The following is an 18,620-nucleotide window of genomic DNA, read 5'->3' on the forward strand; positions in this document are numbered from 1 at the left end:
GCATTGTTGATACACCTCAGGTTTACATATATTTCTTCAGAAAGATAAATAAAACGTCTTTTCTAACTTAAAAAAAGAGGCCTACTTTTCCGAGGCATGACCTATTCAACGCAGACATAAAAACCATGTTTTGTTCCTACTAGCATCATTTGCTGTGATGATGGGGTGAAAGAAAGCCTTTGAGCACTATAAAAATCTTTTTTTATATATAGTACTCATTATAATATTGTTAAATATATTTAGTATACTAGAAAATTGTTGCTATCCCCTCAGTGCTGTAGTTAAAGTAAATTCTAATAATTTTTTTGGTGCACAAATATTTCTTAATCATATAAAATCTTGCCTCTCTGAAATTCTCTTTTATTTATCTTACGTGTTAGGAAAAGATGCTAATCCCCAGGAGAGAAAGGCTGCCATGAAGACAGCTGAAGAATTCCTACAGCAAATGAATTATTCTACTAATACCCAAGTATGTGTGGAGAGGAACTGGCTAAAAACAAATTTTTAAACATGGGAGCTCATGACTACTCCACAAAACTCATGAAAGAATTTGGCTCAAAATAACATATGCATGGAAATCATTCTTTACTTACATGTGTGCAGTGTTGTGCCATGTGTCCCTAGAGCTGTATCTATGGAGAGGATGGGATTTTGCAGAAACTGGAGATCAGACCTTCTCTGGGGCCCTGTGATGAGAATAACAGCCCACCCATTCCTCCAAGCCTTTAAGTCAAGATGATCAGCCACAGGGAGTTCCCTTGTGGCACAGCAGGCTAATGATCTGGCAGTATCACTGTGGTGGCTTGGGTTGCTACTATGGCACAGGTTTGATCTCTGGCCCAGGAATTTGCAAATACCATAGTCACAGCCAAAGGTGGTGGTGGTAGGGGGGATATGATCAACCACAGCTGAATTAACTGAGAGCACTTATCAGTTATTCTTTAGAGCAGGTTGTATGGACATGAACTGATGTCAGAGAATATTTGACTTCATGGAGATCAGCTAAGACACTGGCTAGTTAGGCTTCCTTTCTGAATCTCTGAGCCTCACCTTCTCTCTTCATTTTTATGTCCTGGCATGAGTAACACAGTGAGATCACTTCTTTCAGGTCACAGACCTCTTAGGAACCTAATGTAGAAAAAAGTCAAACTTATTTGAATGTAATGGTAAGATATGAAAGAACTTTATCTCAGATACCCAGACTCATTGGCAAGTACTTTAGTTGTAAGAAAAAAGCTGGGTTGCTTTAACTTCGTATTTAATAGTCTTCCCTTTTGCATTCATTGAAGGATCCTAGCTTCTAAGTTTATATCTGTCATCACAAAAAAATAGGATAATCTTTGCATTTTCTTGTATTTTTCTCCACTATTGGATTAATGTTTTTCCTCAGTCTCTTATTTTTCTGTCTATGGATTATTATTATTTTTTAAATTTCAGATTCAAGTTCTTCCAGAAGGAGGTGAAACACCAATCTTCAAACAGTTCTTTAAAGACTGGAGAGATAAAGATCAGAGTGATGGCTTTGGGAAAGTATATGTCACAGAGAAAGTGGCTCATGTAAAACAAATTCCTTTTGATGCCTCAAAATTGCACAGTTCTCCACAAATGGCAGCCCAGCATAATATGGTGGATGATGGCTCCGGCCAAGTAGAGGTATTTACATGTTTTTGCCTTTTTTTTTTTTTTTTGGTCTTTGTCAAGCCTCTTTATACCAGTATATGTCGAAATATAACTTCAGGGAACTATAAACTGTGTAAAATATGAATTTTAATTAATAACAGAGGTGGTCTAAGACATTTAAATCAGGGGATTTAAAGCTGGGAGAGAGATTGTCTGACCTTTCAGTCCTATTTTATGGTATGTATGTGATTCTAAGAAGTTAGGAGGTTTGTGCAAGATCATCTAATTATGACCTTAGAGACCCTCGTGGAACCCAGCCATCTCCTTCTGGTTTCCTTCTCCAGAACTGCTCCTGCTCTCTGGACTGAGGTTGTCCAGTGAGGGTGCGTTGCCCCTAAAGTACGACCACCATAAGTCTGTCCTTCCCTTGCATCTTAGGGGCATTCACAGAAGCAAATTGGATGTGTGTTATGTGCCAAAATCACAGATGTTTTTAGAGCACTTGAATTGAGTTTGTCAATTATTGCTTTTTTTGGACAAAAATTGTTTCCAAAAAACCTGAAGAGTACTTCTTAACTAAAATCTCTTCACACTCAATTACTCTTGAGTCATTTAATTCAAGGGGAACTGGATAATGTCCCTTCCATTCTAGAATATCTATATGTCTTCCTGAGAACTTTGGTCCTCAGCTGGGCCTCCCAGGCCTTTGTACTTGACCTTTTTCACCTCAGCCTTCTAAGGCCACGAGGGCTCTTCCCCTCTGCTATCTGGCTAGCGTTCCCACTCCTCCTTTGTGAATCAGTTGGGTCACAAGCTGCATCTCTTCTGAGAAGCCTACCTTCCACATGCAAATGACCTTTCTTTGTGCTCAGGCCATAAGTAATATTTTTCACAGTGTTTGTCATGTAAGTACCGCAAGATTGTTCATTTACTCAGATTTCTCTTTCCAGACTGCTTGTCAATTCCTTGAGGGAAGAAATTGAATGTTTTATCTCTATATTCCCAGTGCTTGCAATGCTTAGACCAAAGTATAGAGAAATGAGATTTAGAAAGTACTTTTTCCCCTGCTATTTCAAGGACACGAAATTTGAATCTAAGCTGGATAGTGGTTATGGGAACTGCAAAGGGAGAAATGCTCCCTGTGATCATTGTCAGAGGGTGTCACTTTCTGAGGCCTGTCCGTCTCCTGCTTGAACATCCTTTCTGGAGGTGAGCACAGGTAGATGGCTCCAAGGCAGCTGTGGCTCCCTAGCACCAAGTGTGTCGGGCTGCAGTCTCCCTGTCAGGGCATAGCATCTCTGAGATGTCCTCTGGTGTCACCCCAGGGCTGCTGACATCTATGGCTCTCTCTGGGTTTTCCTCTGGATGACTGGCATGGGAGGCTACTCTCTGAAACACTGGCTGTGGCACCCCTCCAGCTCATCTCCAACAAAGCAAAGGCTGAGCCTCCCCAGGACCCAGGCAGGAGAGCATGTGCAAATACGCAATGCCTGGCAGTCTCTTACTCGTATGTCACTTTCCCGTTTCATTTACAACTCTCCTCTGTCCAATTTTTAATCTTTAATTAAAAGTATCTTTAATCTCTGATGAGGATGAGGAGATAAAAAATGACGCGTTCCGCCTGCTTTTACCTAATCAGTCTTATGCCTAGATGGCACCTTTTGAAAATAGAAGTCATGCAATTGACATCCTTATTATTCAGTCACAACTTGCTACCTTCGCTGAGAAAAGAATAGTCTTATGCCTTAAAGGACAGGGAAGAAGCCATTTAAAAAAAAAAAAAAACTGATTAAACTGATGAAAAACTTTGCAATAGTTAAGAGATATATTTCTGAGCTGAATATTTTGGTTTCTTATTTAACTAGAATATCATGTTATTTTCACTAATCAATCAAGGCAGTAGGTATTTTTTAATCAGTAGGCTCAAAACGGAGCTAAATACTATGAAAGATAAAAAAGAACTGTAAGTACTTAAAAAGTCAATAACCAAATTGCCAAATTGGTAAAAAATTTCTTCCTGTTGTTTGATTCGTAAGCTAGTTAGAAAAGTAGTTTAGAAGTTTTTTAATGACAAATCCAAACCAAATTTTTTTAAACCTCCGAGAAGTATTATTAGATCAAGAAAATTTTAATTTTGGTATGCATATTTCGTTCCTTTCAGATTTGGCGTGTTGAAAACAACGGTAGGGTTGAAATTGACCAAAACTCGTATGGTGAATTCTATGGTGGTGACTGCTACATTATACTCTACACTTATCCCAGAGGACAGATTATCTACACGTGGTAAGTTTTCCTCTTTCGTAAGATCTCAAGTTCCATAGAGGTCCGATTTTGGTCCACAGTTAAATTTCATTAAATTCTATGCAATATGGGGTAGAATTCTCCTATAATTTCCCCAGTGAAAGTTGTATACCATGCATGTAGTATTTTCTTTCAATATGATTTTGGCTATTTTTGTAGCTGCTGTCCACAAGCAGGAGGGGTTAGATAAATATCATCCTTTCCAGTCTTGGAAAAAGGTTTTGCTCTCCGAAGGGTAGTTTCTCTTAGTGAATATGTCTTTGAATAACTCATCACCTATGCAAGCTAATACTCCAGCTGTCCAGCGTTGGGTACCATGTCTTCTAATTGTTAAAATTCATCGAGGCCCATCCTGTTTGGAGCTGCAACATTGCAATGAAGCAAATCCTCTAGGGCATGCATATAATTTATGATTATACTTCATACTCTAGAGACCTCAAATTATTGCATCTTTATTCTTTGTCCCACGAAATTGATAGCAGTAATAGAGAAAAAATGCCAGTGCATCCATATCTTGTATGGTTTTACATAATGATCTGAGTTAATTGAGTGTTAAGTTTACTGAGAGAGCATCCTTGCCAATGGGGAATGTCCAACCAAGTAAGTGAAGTAGACATAGCATGTCATGTGAGATTCTCAAACTTTGTGTTCAGTGAAATCAGGTGAAACAGAATATTTCTGAGAAGACTGAGAAAAAGAAAAGATTATCAACAAAGATCTTAAAGCTGAGAGGTATAGCTTGAAATTTCAAGGGTGAAGCATGATCCTGCCTTTGGCACCATGGTGATGGCCATAACCAGTAAGCCCATTGAATGTACCTGGACTCAGGTCTCTGTGTCCCACCAGATGACAGAGCCATTGGTTCCACCATTTACCACTTATACTGGCTGGTGTCTTGAGCTTAACCAATTTCAGGAGAGATTATTATTCCTGTCCCAGAGGTTCTTGGTACCCAAACCATGGTCTGGGAACCAGAAGCATCAGCATCACCAGGGAGCAGGTTAGAAATAAAGAATGTCAGGCCCCACCTTTGACCTGCTAAAGCCAAACCTGTGTTTTAACAGGTTCTCAGGATGATTCATATGCACATTGATGATTAACAGGCACTGCCTTTGGCAATGGTTCCAAACACTAGCTGTGCATATTAACCTGGACAGTTTTTTTCATATGCCTGGTCCCCACTTTATACCAAATAAATCAGCCTCTCAGGTGGCGGAATTCCTGAAATTCTAATGTACACCATAACGTTAATGAGAGTCACCGTGTCCAGGGACGTTTCTGACCCCAAAGTCACATCATATCCTGTTGAAGGTGAAAGTATTTAGCTATTTCGCTCTGTGTTTAAGATACCAACTTTGTAACAACCATGTTTTTGAGCAGCATATTTGTGCAGCAAAGTGCTATATGTTTCCATATATTATTTCTATTCATCACAACCATTATTTTCAAACGAAAATGAGGAAGAGAGGGGAATTAGACAGTTTAAGTAATTTAACCCCAAATCACAACTGTTGTAACTGGTGAAGCAACATTTCACTCCTTAATCTGAAGCTCTCTTTAAAGACTTGAGTGCAGCGATAACCTGGTAGAAGCTATGTTCTTATTTTGCAGTTTCCTGTTCTAGAATTTTAATTCAGAGAAGTGTTCATGCAAGGCAAGACGATTGTAGGGATAAGTTAATTGTTCCTAGTCAGCTTCTCTTTTACATTTTACTTTTTGGTCTTCGTCTTAATTCTCTTTCGTACATAAAAAATACAATTGATTGTGGCACTTAGATGAAAGAAGAAATACTAAATAAGAAACTCAGGGGACTTTTTTGAGGAATTTACAATTTGTAATCCACATAAACAACTATGTGAACATAACTAAAACAGACTAAATCAGGTTATAAATTTTAAATGTAGTAACCAGTCCTTAAATCATTTAAAAGCATCCATTGAGCACTTTCTATGTGCCAAGTACTGTACTGGTACGGCACTAAAGATGCAGTGGTGAAAGACAAACAAACAAAACACAGCCTGTGTCCCCAAGAGCTTATGCTTTAAAGAGAAGAAGATGATGATCAGGCATCTCAGTGAAATATGAAAAGTTTTAAGTAAGATAAGATCAAGCTGATTGATCTTTGGGGAATTAAGGAGAGACACCCAAAGCCCTCTCCTAGACTATTGACATCTAAGTAGGCGTAGAGGTGGGAATTGGGAAGACAAGCAAATAGGGAAGTTGTTTCAAGAGTGCTGGGCAAATTGTGCTTTAATGTAATGATGTATGGCTAGAACAAAGTTAGGAAGCAAAAGATAAAACCAGAGAAATTAGAAGGAGCAGAATTGCGAATGGCCTTGTAACTATCTGGGAGAGGATGAACTTTATTTTCAGGGTGTTGGAATCCAGCCATGAAATTTCCACTAGGGAGTGACATGATTGGTTTTCCTCTTAGAAAAATTATTTTTAGAGAAATTATTCTGGTTAACATCTAAAGAATGGACCGGTGGGAGAAGATTGATGACAGAGAGGCCAGTAGGGGTTTGTTGCAATAATCCACCTGAGTGACAGTGTGGCCAGAAAACAGTGTAAGAGCAATGGGGAGGGAGGGGATGGGACAAGTTTGAAAAGTGTGAAGAAGTTGACAGCCAAATGACTGGTTATGGGGAATGGAGAAGTGGCTGAGTCAAGAGTTGGCCCAGATTTCTGATCTGTGCACAGGTGGGTAGTGTTTTATTCACTGAGATGAGGAACTCAGGAGGAGGACGAGTTTGACCCTCTGTGTAAATAATTGGAAGAGAAAAAGGGGAATATGCCCTATTGTTAATAGTCACTACCTTTGGGCCAGAACTGGGGATGAAGGAGTGGGTGGTTTAGTTTTCTTCTTTCACTTTGATGAGAATGTATGACTTTTTGACATCTCAAGAATATAAATTAGGTATTTGAGAATCTTTTTGTGAATCTTCATCATTTAATATCATGGATGTTAAATATGTCAGTTTGTTAATGTTGCATGGTTTGCAGGCCTATTGAAACTTTCATAAAGATAGTGAAGGGGCATTTAGAAAATAAGCACATATCTTGAAGACTAACTATCACATGAAATAGCTTTCCAGTTTATGTGATAATTTCAGGGAAGGAATATAAATAGGTTAAGTCCAGGAAGCAGACTTAAAGAATGAAAGCAACTACTGAATACACAAATTTGTCTTTTTATTTCTGAAACCATTTATATTCTAAAATGGTAGGGGAAACATAATTTCACCAGTGATCTTTTCTCTGAAATGTCAAGTAATTGAAATTGAACAAACTTTGAACTGTGGCAATGATGAGTTTCTTGAAGCAGTAAATTATATTTTCATACAGATTTTATTTTTAATGAGTAACAAGATTTATAAAGAAGAAATCATATCTAAGTAGACTGCTTTTTTTCCCCCCTAAGCATAGGATTTCAAAATTGGAGGCAAAGAACAGCTTTATTACATCTTGGTTGTAGTGGAGTCCTTGACTGCCTGGGTTATAGATTCATAAGGCAAATTAGTTTGAATCTATGTGGGTGGAAGCATGTGTTACTTTGACAGGAAGAGGAAGAAGGGCTCGAAATAAACAGTGAAATATTTATGAAGAATGTCAGAAGGCAAAAGTTAGGTGAAGGTCTCCAGTTCTGTTTTTTGGTTTTTGGCCCCGCCCTGAGGCATGTGGAAATTCCCAGGCCAGGGATGGAACCTGCTTCATAGCAGCAACCTGAACCCCTGGAATGATAAAGCAGTATCCTTAACCCTCTGCTCCACAAGGGAATTCTGGGGTCCTCAGTTTTGCTGAAATATTCCAGGGGGAAAAAAAAGTAAAATGACAACTAAAGTTTGGTGATGCTATTTGTTGGAAAAAAGAAATTTTTTTTTTAATCTTTTAGGGCTGCACCCACTGCATGGCAGTTCCAGGCTAGGGGGCAAGTTGGAGCTACAGCTGCTGGCCTGCACCACAGCCATAGCAATGCCAGATCCAAGCTGCAGCTATGACCTACCCCCATAGCTCATGGCAATGCCAGATCCTTAACCCATTAGGGAAGGCCAGGGATTGAACCTGAGTCCTCCTGGATACTAGATGGGTTCGTTACCCATTGAGCCACTACAGGAACTCCAAAAAAATTTTTGTGTGTGTCCAGAAAAAAAGGAAATGGAGAAATAGCTAAGAATCACAGATGTGAGGAAGGCCCTACTGTTACCTCAGCTCTGTGTAACTCCCCACCCAGCACTTCTGGTGGCTCCTGGAAGTGTTTGTTAGCATGGAAAATTTAGGCTATTATCATTAGACTGTGTTTTTATGGGTGCCCTTATTAAAAAAGCATTTACTTTTTTAAAATGTTTGTCTGACATGAGCATTTTTTTTTTTTTGCATCCCAGTGCAGAACATTCTGATATCAATCATTTGACTCTGTTGGTGCAATGAAATACTATGAGATAAATGAGAAATGCTCCCTGTACCCAGTATTTTGGGGCATGAGTACATGAATGCTTACGTGCGTGTGTGTTGCCCAGGTTAGGGGGCTGTGGTTAATCTGTTCCGGGTATGGAATAGGCAGGTCACTTCCAAACCTTCAGAGGAAAAGATTATTTAGCTTTTGAAATTCTCTTCCAGGATCTGTCTTCTTCCTGCTAATCCCTAGTCAGAGATGGGAGGGTTGGCTACAAACAAACAATGCTCCATGTTTTGGCTGGTGTTTCCCTCCCACAAAGTCATCAAACAAGCAGTTCTCCCAGAGGTTGCTAGTGATTGGAGTTATAGCCACAAGGGTCCCTAAAAAGAGAAGTTTCAAATGAGCTGGATGAATGAGTTTATTGATTCTTATCTGGCTCACTGGTGGTTCATGCTCTCTTACTGGATTATTAATAATTCCTTTAAAAAAAAATAAGGAGTTCCTGCCATGGTACAGTGGGTTAAGAATCTGACTGTGGTGGCTCAGGTCGCTGTGAAACTGCAGGTTCAATCCCTGACCTGGAGCAGTGGGTTAAAGGATGTAGTGTTGCCACAGCTGCAGCTCAGATTCAATCTCTGGCCCAGGAACTTACATATGCTGCAGGTTTGGCCATAAATACCACTAATACTAATACTAAGAATTCCTTTAAAGAATTGCTAGAAAAACAAAATGAGACCTCTCTGTTGCTTACTTCTGAGGATTATTTTCTTTATTTTTCTGGGTCCGGACATTTGTTACTATGCTCACCAAATATTCATGGAAAGATAAGTGCCTCTTTTCTAAATACACTTCTTTGTTGTTTAAGAATTTAAATATTCCTATTCTCTTATCTTTCCATGAAAGATAAGTCCTTTAGTGAGCCTAAAGGACTTGGCTCATATTCTACTCAATGGATTATTTTCACTATGAAGGTGGTTCCCCCGCCCAAAAAAAAAAATGCATCTCTCGGAGTTCCCTCTTGCTGTAGCAGCTTAAGGGTCTGATGTTGTCACTTCTGTAGGTCAGGTTTAATCTCTGGCTTGGGAACTTCTGCATGCTGCAGGCTTGGCCAAGGGAAAAAAAAAAAGCAACTCCAACTTGAAATCAGACAGACTTGATTACTTAGCTAAGTTATATAAGGAACTAAAAATGAACCTATGAAGTGAAGATAAAAATACCTGCCATATGTAGTTCTAAACAATACATATATTGGCTCATGGCTCAATGCTAGTACTTTAAAAAAATAATAGCTTCCGTGACTTTATTATGTCAAAACAGTTCGTTTCTTCTGGATATTTTATAATAAGTTTCTGCCTGAAGTGCTTACATTAGAAGATCTTACTACTTAACACAAGCTAATTTGTTTTCTTTGGTTCTTCCAGGCAAGGAGCAAATGCCACAAGGGATGAGCTGACGACCTCCGCCTTCCTGACTGTGCAGTTGGATAGGTCCCTTGGGGGACAGGCAGTGCAGGTTGGGATTTTTTACCCACCCCTCAAAACAAATACAGGTTAAAGTTTTGTAAGCCCATTGCTTAAGCCTTTCTCTCAACTTGGGAGGAACATCAGACATTTTCTAAATACACTTCTTTGTTGTTTAAGAATTTAAATATTCCTATTCTCATGCCATTCTAGTTCTCTCAGATTCAGGAAAAAAGGGAGCGAACAAATTTTAAAAAACAGAAATAGAAATAAGCTATTCACAGATTTAAGAGCCCCAAAGAATCTTTCCTTTAGAATCTCATCAGATTTCAAAGACAGCCATTGGCTCTCTGGAGTTCCTTGGGGGTCTAGCAGTTAAGGATCTTCTGTGCCACTGATGCAGCCAAAAAAAAAAAAAAAAAAGACAGCCATTCATTAATGAAACTGTTCTGACTTCTGACATATCACTTCCAGTTGATCACTTTCCAGCTTTCAAATCTTTATAAATGTGTAATGGCTTTTTCAAAGGTAATAATTACATAGAAAGGCAAATCAGTACTTTAGCACATAAAATCTAAGATGTGAAGGCTGAATTTTGTCTTCGAGCTAGTTTTCTTTCCATCATGGTATTTAGTAGCTAAATAAAGCAAGTTAGACCTAATTTTAAAGGTGCATATTAATTTTTTAAAATAGAAGAACTTTGTCAAGATGATTGAATTTTTTAAATGCACTAACTCTCCATGAATTTCGCCATGAATTTCCCCCATGAACTACCATTACATTCATTTATCAAATGAAATATTTAGAAGAACTGAATCATCCATGGTATTTCATGTCATTGATCTTTCAACTATTAATAAATAATACAAAAACTTTGAAGACATGGACTGTGCCTTATAAAGTCTCTATTTCATAGTTAAGTATTTGATAGATCCAGGGAATGAATTTCCATTCTTTGTTAGCCAGTTAAATCCTAGACTGATAATGAAATGGTAATGCTTAGCTTCATCACTAGATGGCAGTAGTTTACAGTAATGCATAAGTTTTAAGTCCTGAATTTTTTTTAAATGATTTTTATTTTTTCCATTATAGTTGGCTTCCAGTGTTCTGTCAGTTTTCTACTGTGCAGAAAAATATCCCAGTCACACATACATATATACATTCTTTTTTTCACATTATCTTCCATCATGCTCCATCATAAGTGACTAGATATAGATCCCTGTGCTATACAGAAGGATCTCATTGCTCATCCACTCCAAATGCAAAAGTTTGCATCTATTAACCTCAGACTCCCAGTCCATCCCACTCCCTCCTCCTCCCCCTCGGCAACCATAAGTCTGTTCTCCAAGTCCATGAGTTTCTTTTCTGTGGAAAGGTTCATTTGTGCTATATTTTAGATTCCAGATATAAGTGATATCATACAGTATTTGTCTTTATCTTTCTGACTTCACTTAGTATGAGAGTCTCTAGTTCCATCCATGTTGCTGCAAATGGCATCTTCTTAATCCATTCATCTGTTGATGGACATGTAGGTTGTTTCCATGTCTTGGCTATTGTGAATAGTGCTGCAGTGAACATACTACCATTACATGTGTCTTTTTCAAGGAAAGTTTTGTCTGGATATATGCCTAAGAGTGGGATTGCTGGGTTATATGGTAGTTCTATGTATAGTTTTCTGAGGTACCTCCATACTGTTTTCCATAGTGATTGTACCAATTTACATTCCCACCAACAGTGTAGGAGGGTTCCCTTTTCTCCACAACCTCTCCAGCATTTGTTATTTGTGGACTTATTAATGATGGCCATTCTGACAGATGTGGTATGGTACCTAATAGTAGTTTTAATTTGCATTTTTATAATAATCAGTGATGTTGAGTATTTTTTCATGTGCTTTTTGGCCATCTGCATATCTTCTTTGGAGAAATGTCTATTCGGCTCTTTTGCCCATTTTTCAATTAGGTTATTGTTTGGGTTTTTTTTTTTTTGCTGTTGAGTTGTACAAGTTGTTTGTATATTTTAGAGATTAAGTCTTTGTCAGGTGCATTGTCTGAAACTATTTTCTCCCATTCTGTAAGTTGTTGTTTTGTTTTGTTTTGTTTTAATGGTTTCCTTTGCTGTGCAAAAGCTTGTCAGTTTAATTATGTCCCATTGGTTTATTTTTGCTTTTATTTCTGTTATTTCTGTCAGAGAACGTTTTGCCTATGTTCTCTTCTAGGAGTGTGAATGGTGTCTTATGTTTAAGTCTTTAAGCCATTTTAATTTTATTTTTGTGCATGGTGTGAGGGTGTGTTCCAGTTTCATTGATTTACATATGGCTGTCCAGTTTTCTCAGCACTACTTCCTGAAAAGACTGTCTTTTCCCCATTTTTTAATTTTTGCCTCCTTTGTTGAAGATTAATTGACTGTAGGTGTCTGGGTTTATTACTGGGTTCTCTATTCTGTTCCATTGGTCTTTCTGTCTATTTTGGTACCAGTACCACACAGTCTTGATGATTGTGGCTTTGTAATGTTGTCTGAAGTCTGGGTGAGTTATGTCTCCTGCTTGGTTTTTGTTCCTCAGGATCGCTTTGGCAATTCTGGGTCTTTTATGATTCCATATAAATTTTTGGATTGTTTGTTCTAGTTCTGTGAAAAATGTCCTGGGTAATTTGATAGGGACTGCATTGAATCTGTAGATTGCTTTGGTTAGTGTGACCATTTTTACAATATTAATTCTGAATTGCTTTAAACATTTCTTTGTAGACTATATTAAATTTTGAAAATCAATTTACCTTTCTCTCTCTTATTTTCATTTCTCAGTGGAGACTGTGTCTTAATCAGTGGCCCTTTTTCTTTTGTGTTGTCAGTTGAGGTTTCCTCAGTGTTATAGGAGATGCTAAGCCAGCTGTAATTTGAAGTACTCTTAGCTAACCTCATCCCAAGCTGTGGGGTTGTGACTCAAAACACATTTTCATAATTTGCTACTTGCTTATTTGAATGTCTGCTAATCGAAAGAGATTATGGAGTTAGTCACTTTGAGGGCTCCCTAGGCCTCCCTACGATGGCATGTGCAGCAGCATTTCTGGTCACTTGGCTTCTAGAAAAAGACCAGAGTAGGAGAGATAGTTGAGTTTTAGCACAGGGCAGAAAATTTGGGACAAAAATAAGAGACTGACACAAAATTTGAACTCTTCATGTAAATAAATGCATTAATAATTTCTGCAAGAAAAAGGAAATTTGTGTCTATTCCAGTACTTGCTGTTAAAACTAATAGGTGAAATTAAATATTTTATCATTTATTTTCCTCAATTTCCTTATCCTGAAAAGCCCTGACATTGTATTTTAAAAAGTGTTTATAATAAGCACGTCTACCATTTTCATAGGTGAGTTTAAAAAGCAGAAAGCCTGTTCTGTTTATTCTGTTGATGTTTGAATTGAAATCTTTATTTATCCCCAGATTATGATATTTTTTCATTTCTCAGTGGTAGGAATGTAGATAAAATAAGTATGATTGTGCATTATTTTTGAAAGCATTAGAATTCACATCTCAACCTTCTGAACAAAATCCAAAATACCTGAAAAGAAGGTGTACCCCTAAATATCTGTAAAGTTTGGTGCCCTTGAAAAAAGAGTAATTTTCCTAAAAGATAGCATACATCAGCACTCTCTTGTATTCCCTTTTGGAGGTGGAGATGAATAGACTTGCATCTTTGTGCTTTCTGGAAGCAGAAAGTGGTGCAGGGGTGCTGGTTCCCTGAAAAGGTGCCATGTCTGGAGTAACAAATATTTCCTCAGTCATTGAGGAGATGGTGCTTGATTACCATTAACCTATATTTTCTGTTAATCGTCATTCCTCCAGCTCTTGACTTTTTTTTAAATATTATTTTCAAAAAGAAAAATAAGAACACATTTGGAAATACAGCCTTCTTTCATCTCACTCTTTATTTCATTTCTTTTATCCCCACCACCCCCAGATCCGAGTCTCCCAAGGCAAAGAACCTGCTCACCTGCTGAGTTTGTTCAAAGACAAACCACTCATTATTTACAAGAATGGAACATCAAAGAATGGAGGTCAGGCACCAGCCCCCCCTACACGCTTCTTTCAAGTGCGAAGAAACCTGGCATCTATCACCAGAATCGTGGAGGTAACGTCATGCATTCATTAAAACCTGCCCTGCTCATGGACTTCCCAGTGGACTTGAGCCATCAACAAATATTAGTCTTCAAAAAAATTGTCAAGTAAACTCCCTTAATTTCCATAATTAATCCAGTGTTGATCATGAAAAATACTCAAAGCAGGAGAAGCAAGCAAAAAATTAACTTAAAATGGCAGGCCATTCATATTTTTCAACTGCATTTACCCAAACAAGTGAATTTTAAGAATAACGTAACAAATCAGAAGTTCCCGTCGTGGCGCAGTGGTTAACGAATCCGGAGGTAACTCCTATCCTCTTAAAACTCTTCCAAAAAAGTTGCAGAAGAGGAGTTCCCGTCGTGGCGCAGTAGTTAACGAATCCGACTAGGAACCATGAGGTTGCGGGTTCGGTCCCTGCCCTAGCTCAGTGGGTTAACGATCCGGGTTGCGGTGAGCTGTGGTGTAGGTTGCAGACGCGGCTCGGATCCCGCGTTGCTGTGGCTCTGGCATAGGCCGGTGGCTACAGCTCCGATTCAACCCCTAGCCTGGGAACCTCCATATGTCTCGGGAGCGGCCCAAGAAATAGCAACAACAACAATAACAACAACAACAAAAGACAAAAAAAAAAGAATAACGTAACAAATCAAGCTGTCAAAGGCAGGAGGCAGCTTAGGCTCCACCTTGGAAGGCCTGGGGAAGATGGATGGCGGGTGACAGTCAGGTGATCACACAGGGGAAATTCCAGAGGGAAGGCCCTTGTTTGTACAAGTATAAGGAACGTGGAAAGCAAGCTTTGCTTGAGCCAGAACCATAACTCAACTGGCCAAATAGGCAGTGCTTTGACCTCTAGGAGGATTCATCACACTTCATGACTGGTCACCTCAGTCACCATGAAAACCCAAGTCCTCTAAGTGTCCTGGACTCTGTGTAGCCCCTCACCTCTGGTCCCACCTGCCAGGCCATTCAGCTGAGCCCTTAAGACCAGGTGGATCACAGAGTCCCTCCACCCGCAGCCTTTTCTCTAAGCTGCCCTCCCCTTCTTGCTGCGTGGCTATGCTCAGAGGACATGGATTCCCCACAGCTCTCTTAAGTGGAAGTTGTGGTTTTCCCAATACTCTCTCACCAGTGATGGGGTGGTGGGATCCCCTCCTTGGTCACCCTTGTCCCTTTGACTTCCCTCCCCCATCCCCTGGTGCTGAGCCATGGTCCCCCCCCCCCCCCCCCCCCCGCTTTTATTCTTTGGTGCCTTCAGCCCTTATCTCACTGTCTGTGTCACTCTGGCTTATCTCGTCCAACAGTCTTGTCTTGACCCCACTTCATCTCCTACTCACAGGGTCCTATATTAGACCTTGCCCTTGGTGGTAACTTTAGTACCTCAAGCATCTAATGCCTGACAACCAACTCTGGGCCTTCAGCTCCCTTTCTCCAGGATGCACATTCTAGTGAGGCTCCTATCTCACACCTGAATCCACGAACTCTCTCCATCCATCACATCCTTCGAGTTCTCCTCCCTCTCCACATCTCCAATATCCCAGCTTCCTACTGACAACGGATTCTGAGTTCACAGAGAACATAATCACACAAGACTGTCCTTATCTACTCCCCTCCAGTTTCACCAACTTGTCTGCATCTCTACACATGTATTCTTCTGTGTTATGAAATAAATTGAAAGTGTTAGTGTAATTGTATTTAAAAATTAATAAATAGGAGTTCCTGTTGTGGCTCAGTGGTTAACGAATCTGACTAGGAACCATGAAGTTGCGGGTTCAATCCCTGACCTTGCTCAGTGGGTTAAAGATCCGGCGTTGCCGTGAGCTGTGGTGTAGGTTGCAGACGCGGCTCGAATCCCAAGTTGCTCTGGCTGTGGTGTAGGCTCGTAGCTACAGCTCCAATTCGACCCCTAGCCTGGGAACCTCCATATGCTGTGGCAACAGCCCAAGAAATGGCAAAAAGACAAAAATAAATAAATAAATATTTTATAATAGTCATTTACATATAAATATATTATATTGATGTATACTTATCCAATAATAATGTATAAAACAATATGTTAGTAAATAAATGAACACATTTATTTTAGAAATAAATAAAATGTGACTCCTGGCCCAGGCCAAATTCCTCCTGCCCCCATCCCACCACTAACTTCTGTCCAGGGTCCTCTGTCTTCTGGCTTTCTAAGGACTTTCCTGATGTCTCTGTTCCATCTTCTTATCCCATTTCCAGTTCATTACTGCAGACAGTCATCTCTTTTCTCTTCTGTATCACAGTTCATTACTATAGGCAGTCATTTCCTTTCTCTTCTGTGTCACCACTTTATTCTTCTCTCCTGGGTCACTCACTTTGGAACTCAAACGTGCCTTTAAAACAGTCCCTCCTTTCTTTGAAATCTATCTCTTGACCCTGATCGTACTGGCTACCATGTCCTTTCTCTGCCCTCCTTAAGAGTACAGATTCTCAAAACAATTGTATTCACTCACTCACTGTCCCTACTTTGCTGAGGCTGCTCTTTTTTTAAATATATATATATATATTTTTTTGTCTTTTTGCCATTTCTTGGGCCGCTCCTGCGGCATATGGATGTTCCCAGGCTAGGGGTCTAATCAGAGCTGCAGCCACTGGCCCACGCCAGAGCCACAGCAATGTAGGATCCAAGCCACGTCTGCAAACTACACCACAGCTCACTGCAACGCCGGATCGTCAACCCACTGAGCAAAGGCAGGGACTGAACCCGCAACCTCATGGTTCCTAGTCGGATTCGTTAACCACTGCGCCACGACGGGAACTCCTAAAAATATTTTTTTGAAGTATAGCTGATTTACAATGTTTTGTTAATTTCTGCTGTACACTGTAATGACTCATTTTATATATATATAATATAAACATATATATGTATATAACTTCTTCATATTCTTTTCCATTTGGTTTATCACAGGATATTGAATATATTTCCATGTGCTGTACAATAGGACCTGTTGTTTATCCATCCTATATATGAGTTTGCCTTTACTAATTCCAAACTCCCCACCCTTCCCTCCCCTACATTCCCCATCCTCTTGGCAACCACAAGTCTGTTCTCTATATCCGTGAGTCTGTTTTTGTTTCATAGATATGTTGATTTGTGTCATATTTTTGATTCCACATATAGGTTATATCATATGGTATTTGTCTTTCTCTTTCTGACTTGCTTAGCATAGAATGATAATCTTTAAGTCCATCCATGTTGCTAGAAATGGCAGTATTTGGAGTTCCCATTATGGTGCAGCAGAAGCAAATCTAACTAGGAACCATGAGGTTGTGGGTTTGATCCCTGGCCTCGCTCAGTGGGAACCTCCATATGCTGAGGGTGTGACCCTAAAAGGACAAAAAAACAAACCAAAAAATGGCATTATTTCATTATTTTTTATGACTGAGTAAAATTCCATTGTATATATATATACCACATCTTTCCTATCCATTCATCTGTTGATGGACATTTAGGTTGCTTCCATGTCTTGGCTTCCATGTATTAGCTATTGTTGATGGCTGCTGTAAACATAGGGATGCATGTATCTTTTCTTTTCTTTTTTTTTTTTTTTTTTGGCTTTTGGCTTTTGGCTTTTTAGTGCTGCACCTATGGCATGGAAGTTCCCAGGCTAGAGATTGAATCTGAGTTAGAGCTGCTGGCCTACACCACAGTCACAGAAACTGAGGAACCAAGCTGAGTCTGCAACATCAGATCCCCAACCCACTGAGCGAGGCCAGGGATCAAACCCACATCCTCATGGATACTAGTTGGATTTGTTTCTGCTGGGCCACAATGGGAATTCCCCATGTATCTTTTCGGATTATAGTCATTTTTTTTTTTCTTTTTCTTTTTCTGGGCTTATGCCCAGGAGTGGGATTGCTGGATAATTATGATAGTTCTATTTGTAGTTTTTTGAGTAACCACCATGCTATTTTCCATTGTGGCTGCTCCAATTTACAGTCCCATCAACAGTGGAGGAGGTTTCCCTTTTCTCCACACCCTCTCCAGCATTTATTATTTGTAGACTTTTTAATGATGGCCATTATGACCAGTGTGAGGTGGTACCTCAATGGGGTTTTGACTTGCATTTCTCTAATAATTAGCAGTGTTGAGCATCATCTCTGTGTTTATTAGCCATGGATATGTCTTCTTTGGAGAAATGTCTCTTTACGTCTTCTGTCCATTTTTCAATTGGGTTGTTTGTTTTTGTTACTGAATTCAGTAACTGTTTTTGTTACTGAATATGAGCTGTTTGTATATTTGGAAATTAATCTCTTGTCAGTCACATCATTTGCAAATGTTTTCTCCCAGTCTGTAGGTTGTCTTTTCTTTCTGTTCATGGCTTCCTTTACTGTGCAAAAGTTTTTAAGTTTGATTAGGTCCCATTTGTTTATTTTTACTTTTATTTTTGCTGCTTTGATTTTTATCTAGTTTGCCAATATCCTGCCTTTTGCCATCTGATCCCACTTTTCTCAACCTCCTGCTAGAGTTTGCCACAGTCGCCCATTTTTGTCTTCTCAAAACACTATTCCAGCCCCCGCCCCCGGTGCTAGGCCTTTGAAACCCCACACTTATCAGGATTTCTCCCACACTTCAGGGCCACTCTTCTGAAGAGTGTTTTCACTCCCATCCAGTTTTGCTGGATTTTCTTCCTCTGCTTATCCTCTAAGTTCTTGAACTTTCCAAGGCTCAGTCTTGGCCTTCTCCTGAGTGATCTCATTTAGT

General features: G+C 39.4%; 1 protein-coding gene across 2 annotated transcripts in view; it reads left to right on the forward strand.

Annotated features, from left to right (window-relative positions):
• Positions 1-18,620, forward strand: part of SCIN (scinderin) — an 83,122-nt gene that overhangs the window by 55,913 nt on the left and 8,589 nt on the right. For both annotated transcript variants that reach the window (XM_047753118.1, XM_047753117.1), the window contains exons 7-11: positions 381-469; positions 1,438-1,653; positions 3,782-3,903; positions 9,739-9,829; positions 13,731-13,901. In XM_047753118.1, coding sequence (XP_047609074.1) covers positions 381-469; positions 1,438-1,653; positions 3,782-3,903; positions 9,739-9,829; positions 13,731-13,901 — 689 coding nt within the window. The remainder of the gene's footprint in view (positions 1-380; positions 470-1,437; positions 1,654-3,781; positions 3,904-9,738; positions 9,830-13,730; positions 13,902-18,620) is intronic.

The sequence above is a fragment of the Phacochoerus africanus genome, chromosome 11, assembly GCF_016906955.1.
Source record: "Phacochoerus africanus isolate WHEZ1 chromosome 11, ROS_Pafr_v1, whole genome shotgun sequence".
NCBI classification, from domain to species: domain Eukaryota; kingdom Metazoa; phylum Chordata; class Mammalia; order Artiodactyla; family Suidae; genus Phacochoerus; species Phacochoerus africanus.